The 11397-nt window shown below is 35.3% G+C and overlaps 1 protein-coding gene and 2 pseudogenes across 1 annotated transcript; all 3 read left to right on the forward strand.

The window, feature by feature from the left end:
- Positions 1–549: 549 nt before the first annotated feature.
- Positions 550–634, forward strand: LOC111561606 (annotated as a pseudogene).
- Positions 635–1533: 899 nt separating this feature from the next.
- LOC101081560 (olfactory receptor 6C2-like) lies at positions 1534–2481 on the forward strand. Its single transcript, XM_003988900.1, has one exon. It carries the CDS (start codon positions 1534–1536, stop codon positions 2479–2481), a length of 948 nt encoding a protein of 315 aa, XP_003988949.1.
- Positions 2482–9618: 7137 nt separating this feature from the next.
- Positions 9619–10098, forward strand: LOC101087495 (annotated as a pseudogene).
- The last annotated feature ends 1299 nt before the right edge of the window (positions 10099–11397 follow it).

Below are 11397 nucleotides of genomic sequence, written 5' to 3' on the forward strand. Positions count from 1 at the left end.
GCTGACTTGGTTAAGCATCTCAGTCTTGATTTTGACTCAGGTCATAATCTTGCAGTTCCTGAGATTGAGTCCCACGTCAGGCTCTGCACTGACAGTGCAGACCCTGCTTGGGATTCCCTCTCCCTCTCTCTCTCTATTCCTCTCCCCACCTCTCAAAATAAATAAATTGTATAGTTTTTCTAAGCCTTTATTGACTTAAAACCAACTAGTTCCATCAATTAGTAAGACAATCTCCAACTATAATTGCCAATTTACCTGTTTCTTCTTTCATTTATGCCAGTTTATTCTTTTTATATTTTGATGCTCTGTTAAATACACAAATAATTAGAATCTCTTGGTGTTCTTAGTGAATTGGCTTATTTATCAGATAATATGTAATTTCCTCTATATGCTTGTTAATTTTCTTTGGTGGTGATACTAACATAGCTACTCCAACATTCTCTTGATTATGGTTCACATGGTACTCATTGTTTTATTCTTTACAGAAGTAATATTTGAAGTGAGGTGTTTAAATATAGCATCTAGGTGGGTGATTTTTAAACACATCTTATTGCTTCTTGGCCTTTTGGCTAAGATCAAGTGTAGTATCTGTTCTTATCAATTTAAAAAACAAATCTTATAATCTCTACCTTTTAATCAGTGTGGTATGTTTTGATTATTTTATATAATGTAATCATTTATGTTTCGACTTCTGTTTATCATTTTGTTACTTGATTTTTGTTTGTCCCCATTGTTGTTCTTTCTTTTGTTTCCTATTTTCTGGACTAAAATTAACCACTTTAGTGTAGTCATTTTAACTTATATGTTTTTGACTGTATCATTTCTTAAAAGTTTGTGACTTATAATATAAACAGTAAACATTTCACAAACTTGAATCAATATCTTACCAATGGAGGTAGAATTTGGAAAATATATTACTATATAGGACCCTGTACTCTTCCCTTTTTATTGTGATTATCATTTATATTATGTTTATATACATCAGAAACTCCATTAGATAATGTTATAATTTTTGCTTTCAACAATCAATTTTATGAAAGGAATTATACAGAACTGGTGTTTTTGTCTTAAATTTTCAGTAGAAATCTACAATTAAGCCACCTGAGCCTGGAGTTCTCTTTGTCAGATGATTTAACTATATGGTTGTTTACTTCAATAGATACAGGACTATCTAGGTTACATATTTCATCTTGAGTTAGCTTTGTAAATTGTACCTTTCAAAGAATTCATTCATTTAAGTTATCAAATCTACTCTGCAGATGTTTTCGAAATATTTCATTTTTATCTTAACACTTTATAACATGTAATGTTATCATTGCTCTCATTCCTGATAAATCTTATCTTTTCCTTTTTTTTCATGACAGTTGTATGAATGTTATTTATCCTTTCTAAAAATCAGCTCTTGATTCCTTTAAACTTCACTCTTGCTTTTTGTTTTCTGTTTCATTGATTTCTGTCTTGTTTTCTGTTCAGACACTTCCTCTTTGACGTTTCAGTTTTACACGTAGATTGCTTAAAACATCAAAGGTAGCAATGAGAAATCACACAGCAATAACAACATTCATCCTGTTGGGACTTACAGAGGACCCACAGCTGCAAGTTCTCCTTTTTATCTTCTTATTTCTCACCTATGTGCTGAGCATGACTGGAAATCTGACCATTATCATTCTTACATTCATGGATTTTCATCTTAAAACACCTATGTATGTTTTTCTTCGAAATTTCTCCATTTTAGAAATCTTATTCACAACGGTATGTATTCCCAGGTTCTTGTACAGCTTATCAACTGGAGATAAAACGATTACTTATAATGCTTGTGTTAGTCAAGTATTTTTTATTGGGGTTTTGGGGGCCACAGAATTTTTTCTCCTGGCAGCCATGTCCTATGACCGCTACGTGGCCATCTGCAAACCCCTTCATTACATGACCATCATGAACAACAAATTATGTACCATCTTTGTCTTCTGTTGCTGGATCTCTGGGTTGATGATCATCGTCACACCACTCAGTATGGGCCTCCAGCTGGAATTCTGTGACTCCAATGCCATTGACCATTTTGGCTGCGACCCATTTCCTCTTTTTAAGATTTCATGCTCAGATACGTGGCTTATAGAACAGACAGTTATAATCTGTGCAGTATTGATATTCATTATTACACTGATTGGTGTCATTCTTTCCTACATATATATCATCAGGACAATTCTAAGATTCCCTTCTGCTTCCCAAAGGAAAAAAGCTTTCTCCACTTGTTCATCTCACATGATTGTTATTTCCATCACATATGGCAGCTGTATTTTCATCTATATCAAGCCTTCAGCCAAAGAACAGGTGGGCATCAATAAAGGGGTATCCGTGCTTACTACATCTGTTGCTCCTTTGTTGAACCCGTTCATTTATACTTTGAGGAACAAGCAAGTGAAACAAGCTTTCAATGACACAATAAAAAAAATTGCATTTACCTTACAAGTAAGAGCACATTGAATTTGAAAAATTAATGAAAACAATGATTTGTTCCTTAGCATTTTTTTCTGGAAGTCCTAACTAGTTCAGTCAGGTTGACTTACTTCTTCAATTGAAGGAACATGAGATTTTGTTTCCAAGAAATAAAATCTTCTTCCATTTCTAAGCTTTTCTAATATTATTCAAAAAGAGATTGATTATATGAAATGTGAAATATAGTGTCTATGAGTCCTGAGAAATCTTTGGATCAATAGCTTTTCTAAACTCCTTCAATTTGCATATGTAAATATGCCAAAGGAAACATTTGAAATATAAAAAAAATGTTTCATCTATGTTTTTGTTTTTTGTTTTTTGTTTTTTTTAATTTTTTTTTTCAACGTTTATTTATTTTTGGGACAGAGAGAGACAGAGCATGAGCAGGGGAGGGGCAGAGAGAGAGGGAGACACAGAATCAGAAACAGGCTCCAGGCTCTGAGCCATCAGCCCAGAGCCTGACGCGGGGCTTGAACTCACGGACCGCGAGATCGTGACCTGGCTAAAGTTGGACACTTAACCGACTGCGCCACCCAGGCGCCCCCATCTATGTTTTAAGGTATTAAGATAAACTCTAAAATAAAAGAACTCAAAATGGGCCTATCAAGTAAAATTAAAACATATTGCAACCAAAGTAAGAAAATAAATACTAGGAATCTGGAAACAAATATGATATACTAAAGACATAAGCAAGCTAGAATATTTAGATTTTCATCAAGAAAGAGGAGAAAAGTTTAGATCACAACTGCTTGACAACATGCAAGCACTCATACCCACATGCACACACACACAAAATAAAACAAGATTAAAAAGAAGACTTTTGCTTCCAGCTCTGTCAGAGTAACTAATTTGAGCCCATGTTCTCTGCTTTAAGTCATCATGAAACTGAATCAATTTTATGAAGAAATTTGACAAGAAACTCAAAACTGTATCTTTTTAGAAAGAGAGATTTCAATAAACGTATCCACAATTAACACTAGCTTAGTCTACAGTGTGACACAGAGACTAACCTCAACATGATAGTCTCTCTGAATTGAGTTGGCAAAGATCAAATCAGCTGAAGTGGTTACTACCCTCAGGTCAAGACTACACTGAGCTGGAATCTGGACAGAAGTTCCCCATTTATGCCTTGGCTGAGGAACAAGTATAGTCCGTGTTTGCACATGAGTAATAAGGCTGAGAGTTCAACAAAGATACTAGAGGCTGAGTAGTCTGTGGGCTTGGAGTCTGGGCCCAGAGAAAGTGAAAAGACCTTGTTAATATCTCTTCAAACCACAGACTTCTAGCTGAACACCAGGAAAGCCACTTAGGAATACCTCAACAGTAAGGGCCACAGTTTAGAGCAAGAGTGAGAAAAATAAGAGCTGAGGGTAAAATCTATCCACCACTGGGTCTAGTAAATAAACCTTTATTGAAACATGTCCACCCCCACTCATCTGCATGTTATCTATGGCTGCTCTTAATGGCATATTTGAGTAGCTTAACAGAGACCTCATGGCCCCAAAAGCCAAAAATATTTACTATCTAGCCTTTTACAGAAAAAGTTTGCCCACCTCTGGTGTAGAATTTACTTTTCTATTTTTTGTATCATTTGGGAAGAAATAATGAGAGGCAGGTTGCTATGCAGCTACATTGTCTTCATCTACCCAGATGTCTCTAGAAGGTAACTTTTAAACTTGTTGGCCAGCCAGGAAAATCGAATTCGTCCATCCCTCTACAATTTCCCTCTTTGTCCGTGACTGTACTTGAAAGGATGAAAATGTGAAGAAGCCTGTGCATTCTGTCCACCTATATCTCACACTAACAACTCAAGTTAGAACTACATCAATGTTTTATAACAAATGGGGAATTCACTTATTTGCCATTTAATAGAAAATTTTGTTCAGCCCACCAATTCCTATAAATCTTCAACCTCACCTCAACTTCCCCTGAAAAAAAAAATCCTTATTCACAACTCCCCAAGTTCTATATGTGCAATTGAAAATCAAGCCACAGTGTTGGAGAAGAAGCCAGAGGCGCCATAAGAATGTCCTGAAGGAAACGGATGGAGCAGTAAGGAACTGAAAGCAGTTTCATTCCCAGGACGGAAGGCCACCAGGACTGTTTGTTCTCTCCAGAAGGACATCATACATAGTAGTATAAAGAAACAAGTTACTGATACAACAGCTTGGATTAATCTCCAGGGAATTCTGCCAAGTGAAAAAGCCAATCCCAACAGTCATGTATTCTATTAACTTGCTTATATAACACCAAAATTACAGAAATGGAGAACAAATTAGTGCATGCCAGTGATGGAATGAGTAAGGAAAATGGAGGTTTCAATGACTACAAAAGAGCAAAATGAGGGACACTGTGATAATGAAACTTTTTTATACTTAGATTGTGCGATTGCCAACGTCCTGATGTGTCTCATAAGATGTGACCATTGCAAGAAACCGGAAAGAACATGCATGATTTATTCTGTGTTATCTATTATAAGTGCATGTGAATCTATAACTATATCAAAGTAAACTTTTAATTAAAAAAAGAAAAAATCCACCATACCAAAATCAAGGAGGAAAACATAATATATACTTGAATGATCATAGAAGCACTATTTATAATAAATTCTTACATCCGATTGCCTTAGAAGAGAAGTCAGGCATTTACTTTGTTTTAATATTATTGTTGTGGTTCTTTATATATTAAATGCTATGGTATGCTACTATGTCTCTTAGGAAATGGTCCCACTACTACATGTATTTTTGTGTGTGTCCAAGTTCATTAGAAGATTCATTACCAGCTCTAATATAGTAATCACAAAGGGCACTCTTGTTTATTTTTCACTTGATTCTTATGCACCCATAGCATATTGAACAAATATAATAGAAGTCACTGATAGTTTAAAAATTACAGATACCCTATCTCCATGTTCAGAAAAGATCAGGCCATCAAATCTTCCATAATCCATTTTTGATATTCCTTTCCCTCTGTGTCAGTTTTACTTCCCCGTAACCTACTAAATGTAAAAAGTTATTTCCTAACTTTGCAATGGGAAACAATTTCCAGTGACGGTACCTGAATAAAACATTTTTAAGATCTCTGCATTCTTAGGGCTTTTGCGAATGTAGTTTTCTGAAAACACATAGTCACTGTATGTATACACCTCTACTAAAAACCTTTCATTGTAACTTTTACTTGCACTCAGGTCCCAAGGTCATTTTGGGTGAAACTTTCAACAGAAGCTATGAATTACTGTCAGAAAACAGTATTACACTTTAAGTTTTAATAACTACTTTGAAAATTTTCAGGAAGAAAAAAATGATTAAATGTTGCTTGGGGCGCCTGGGTGGCGCAGTCGGTTAAGCGTCCGGCTTCAGCCAGGTCACGATCTCGCGGTCCGTGAGTTCGAGCCCCGCGTCAGGCTCTGGGCTGATGGCTCAGAGCCTGGAGCCTGTTTCTGATTCTGTGTCTCCCTGTCTCTCTGCCCCTCCCCCGTTCATGCTCTGTCTCTCTCTGTCCCAAAAATAAATAAACATTGAAAAATAAATGTTGCTAGGCTGGAGTAGCATTCATTTGGGGGCATATTTTGTGCTTGTCCTTTAATTTTTGTGTAGAAATTTGGAAATTTCATGAGGTGAATTCACAGTACTTTTAAGCTATTTCCAAATGGCACTTGACCTGTAAGTAAGTTACATTATGAGCAAAGCTGGCTTTGCCTATTAGTAAATATAAGATTACCAGCATTAACTTTCTTCCCACCTCCTTATCGCCAAACAATATGAAGAAAGAAAAAATCAAAACTTATTAGCCTACACTTCTATTTAAAGGTTTTAACATAAGGACAACTCAAGACAACCGTTATGAGATGAGAAAGAAGGTTAAAGATTTACAGGGAAGATTTTTGAAATGGCTCAAAGTTCACCTATTTACTGAAAAGTTTTTGCCACTCAAATTCTCACAAAGTACGAGTAAACTGATCTGTGTTAATCATGGGATAGAATGAAGGGGTTGCAAGCCTGGAGCCATGGTTTAGTAGCTATTGGTTGGTAGATTTGGACTGAGCAGAGGAATGGGGAAGAACACTTTAGAATAAAATCTTGCTGGAGTGAATGAAAATTCTTCAGTCCTTCAGTATATATCACAACAGCTGATAAAAGGTCAAAAATCTTATCTTTTACCAAAAAAATGCAAAATTGGAATGATAAACAACAAATTACTCATCACTCTGAGCATCATATTTGCCTGTATTTCCTCCTAATAATTATTGTGAATCCTTGGATGTTGAGCAGATTCAGGAGATTGCCAAATAGTTGATGGATGGAATAGAGAGATAATCCTATCCTACAACACAAATTAGCCTTTTTATCATTCCTTGAGTGGCTCAGCAATAAATTCTAGGGTATAATTATCCTAACATGCAGTCTTTTCCATGAGTCAAGTCCCATACCCCCTCCCTTTTGTGATCAAGCCAATAAATCCCAGGGCTATAGGATGAGTGATTGTCTTCATAAAGAAAAATCTACAGTCCCGGGACCACTGATTGAACATTGGAAACATCTGAATAGCTACTAATACAAATGAGTTAGCAATAGCTGAGGAAAGCTGTGTATCAGTTATTATCCCACTTTGTGTATGTTAGAGTCCCCAACATCTGGCTTCCTTTCTTCTCTAAAGAAACACTAAGCAGTCAAAAATGGCATTAGCAAAAATAAAGCAGGACATACAATTTAGTAAGCTTGTTGTTTATTTTTATTCTGCATCTGGGTTAGTACGAAAAAATGAAACCCCCAAATAAATATGGTAAAGGAAGATTAAAAAGCATGATCCCCAGTGAAGTTCCCTGTCTCAGGCCAAACAAGCAAAGTGAAAAAAAGTTACAGAAAGGGGTTGACTGAAAATACAAGGGGCTTACTTGGCCTAATTCAAAATTATGCAAGCTTAAATTATCTCACTATCCAAATTAATCTTACTGCCTTTGGAGGCAAGTTTTCACCAGAAACCAGTAAAGGGGTTTGCTGAGTAATCATGAAAGATGAAGTGGCAGTATTACTCACTCAGAATAGAAAAAAAAAAAAAAAAAAAAGATGGATGGATGGATACAGACAACCATACTTAAAAGCCAAAGAGTTGTACACAACAGACCCCCAAGTCAAATTATTCAAAATGTAAAGACTGTCTTTGATTCATAACTATCAATCCACTCATTTCTTAATAGCATGTAATTAATAATACTATTATCTTCCTTCACCGAATCTTATTAAATTTCTTAAAATGTAATGGATATAAAATATGATTATATTTTTAAGAGCATAGGCATACTGGTTGTAAAAACCTAGAGAACAGATGCTATAGGTAGTATGGCTGGAGAAGGATAGGAAAATGGAATAACCAAGGAACAGAAAAGTGATTATCGGCAACATGATGGAATTTTTATCATGCACTGGTGTGATCAATTATGCTCATCTTTATGATTAATCGTCTTTCTGTGGTAAATATATTTTCTTAGAATTCTACTTACCTGTATGAGGAGAGGAAAATAGGACACCGAAATTAGTAATCTTAGAGATGCTTAAAGTTTAGGTAATCAGAGTACAGACATGAAAAAGAGGAAATATAGTCATAAATCTCTGCTATTACAGTGAACCTTATTGTTGTGAATAGGGCAGTGAATGAGAGATTGAGACGGTGGCATTGAAGTGGAGACTGTAATGGGTAGACTGGATGGAGCTTAAGAGAGAATAAAAAAAATAATGTGCTTATGATTTTTGCCTCAGTGACACTAAAACTAAAGTAACATTAAATTTCAATTTGAGGCAAGCTATCTGAAAGTATGCAATTTCTGTGACGATACTTTTAGCCTGGATCCAACATTTCTTCCTGGATGAGAATCAAAATAATCTACATGTGCAAAGATTCCTAGGATATGTTGTGAAGTATCAATACTTGTAGAAAAGTTTCAAGATCCAAGAGAAAGGGTCCAAAGCCAAGAGATGACTTTTAACTGGAAGAATCTCTTCTGGATCACTTTAAGTGAGAAAACAGAAAAACAGAAAAAAATGTGTCCAACTGAAATAATGGTGAGAGAAGGCAAATTCTAGATAAGGTGATGATCCAAATTATGAAAACATCACTACCATCTCAGTATCTGCATTTCAAATGTGAATAAATTTGAGGATTGACGAACAACACTTATATTTGCCATCAGGTTTAAATTCTAATAGTAATTACAGTACTATGAAGACCACACTGGGTTAGGGCAGTGTCCACAAGTATGAAAACTGTCCTGGAGAAGTTAAAAAGAGACTGAAGGATACCCATTCCGTTAGGTGAAGTGGGGACCTGAGCCAGAAATATTCTTCTGTCTTTGCCCAATTGTACCAATCAGGTAAGTCAATCAGATGAAGTAAAATAATGAAAGGTGAAGAAAAAGCGAACAGGTTGCCTTAGAGTGTTCATTTAATCTAGCTCACTCTTCCTAGAAAGAAAAAACAACGAAAGAAGTGGAAGAATGCTGTGCTTCATATGTAATTCGATAGCAAGGGTTATTAAGCAAATCTTTTTTTGCTAATTGCAACAAAGACAGGGCCAAAATTATACTGACAATGTACATGATTAAGTGAAAGAAGTAAAAAAAAAAAAAATCACATATCATCTGGCATGCCTTTATGTTTCACCCATTATTCATTACCACGTGATATTGAGAGACCCCTCTCTCATCAAATTCAATTTCTCAAATTGTCCTTGCAGATTGGAGAGAAGTCAGAAGTTAGTAATGAGAAACTATACACCATGCTGAAACCAATTCATCCTTTTGGGATTGACTAATAATTCAGAGATGAAGGTTCTTTTTATTTTTCTACTTATCACATACATGTTGAGAATAATAGGGAATTGGACTATCATCATGCTTTCATTTATTGATTCTCATTTTAAAATTCCCATGTATTTTATCTCAGAAATTTCTCATTCTTAGAAGTCTCACTCACAAGTGTTTATGTTCCCAGATTCCTTTATAGCATATCCACTGGTGATAATACCACTACTTACAATGCTTGTGCTACTCAAATATATTTGTCATAATTTTTGGAGCAATATAATTTTTTCTCCCGGTTGCCATGTCATACATCATTTTGTGGTTAATGTATACCCCTGCATTATGTGACCATCATGAACCAAAGGGTCTGTACTATCCTTATCCTTGGCTGTTGGCTGACTGATTTATTGTTGTGTTTACTCGATGTTGTGTGGGCTTTCAGGTAGAATTTTGTGACTCCACTGTCATTGATCATTTTGGCTCTGATGCATCCTCTCTCCTAAAAACTTCATGTTAAGATACACGGTACATAGAGAAAATGATCATTACCTGTGCTTCACTAACATTAATCATGGCCCTCATTTCTGTGGTGCAGCTTTACATTTACATCATCCAGACTATCTTCAGGTTTCCTTCTCATCAGAAAAAACAAAAAAACTTTTCCATCTGCTCTTCCTACATAATTGCAATTTCTATCACCAGTGGCGGCTATACCTTCATCTAGATTGTTTTCAGCAAAAGAAGGAGTGACCATTAATAAAGGAGTATCAGTACTCATTAATTCTGTGGTCCTTTTATTTATATCCTGAGAAATGAGCAAGTGAAGCAAGGTTTCAAGAATTCAATCAAAAGAATGAAATCCCTATCAAAGTAAGAATGAAGACACTCAGAAATACTTCCTCTTAATAGTCAACTTGGCTGCATCCAAAATTTGTCAGTGTAGGCTTCTTTCAAAAAAATTTTAACGTTCATTATGAAATCTACCCTCATATCATTACCTTCCCTTTTATTGTATGAAAGACAATAAATATGTGCCTTTCCTCATTAAAGTAATATAATGAGTTTTTGGCAACTGAGTTGTAAGAGTCCCCTACATATTTTGGAGATTAACCCTTTATCAGATACTAGGTTTGCAAGTATTTTCTCCCATTCCATAGGAGATTTTTTTAATGACAATTTTCTTCTTTTTTTATGTTTAGAAAAGTCCCATTGAGATTTTGATAGGGATTCCAGTGACTCTGTAGATCACTACAGATCACTGTCCATTCATAGTATGGAAATTTTAACATTATTAAGATTTCCAGTCCATGAACATAAGATATCTTTCCATTTATTTGTACTTTCCTTAATGTCCTTCATCAAATGTCATATTATTTTCAGTGTATTAGTCTTTCACTTGTTTATCATTGTATATTTCCTCTGGTTCCCACCAACAGGTAATATGAATGTGAATGAAATACATGTACATTTGAGGCATCATTTTTTTTAATTAATTTATTTTTTTGAGAGAGACATAGCACGAGTGGGAGGGAGACAAGAGAATCTGAAGCAGACTCCAGGCTCTGAGCTGTCAGCATAGAGCCCAGCACAGGGCTCGAACTCATGAACCACAAGACCATGACCTGAGCCACAGTCAGACACCCAACCAACTGAGCCACTCAGGCACTCCTAGGCATCATTATTTTTAAGTTGATAATTATGACTAGCAAAATGTCTTCCAAGAACAAGCTAGAAATGATTTCTTTCAGTAAATTTTCCTTGATCAGTCACACACCACTCTGATCTTCATTTCCTATTTCCTCTAGTAGTCATGTATCATATGAATTATATCTGAATGAAGTTACTTAAAATAGTTGATATTGATCTGTATTGCTGGAGATAATTTCATTCTTTTTATGGTATACATTTTACTTCATCCTTCTTTTTTCACATGGACTACATGCAAGTGTTAATAAAATAAAATTTTAAATAAAATTATAAACAGTATGGCATAAGTCTCTTCTTCACCATTTTCCCCTGCTATTCAGTCTGCCATAGAGCCATTCACTATGTGTCCTTTTATATGTCCTTCCATAGACATTTTATACATATACAAAAATGTTAGCATC

Source organism: Felis catus, chromosome B4, assembly GCF_018350175.1.
Source record: "Felis catus isolate Fca126 chromosome B4, F.catus_Fca126_mat1.0, whole genome shotgun sequence".
NCBI classification, from domain to species: Eukaryota; Metazoa; Chordata; class Mammalia; order Carnivora; family Felidae; genus Felis; species Felis catus.

What these genes read in the sequence shown, in the direction of transcription:
- LOC101081560 (XM_003988900.1), top strand. Translation starts at nt 1,534, where the DNA reads ATGAGAAATCACACAGCAATAACAACATTCATCCTGTTGGGACTTACA.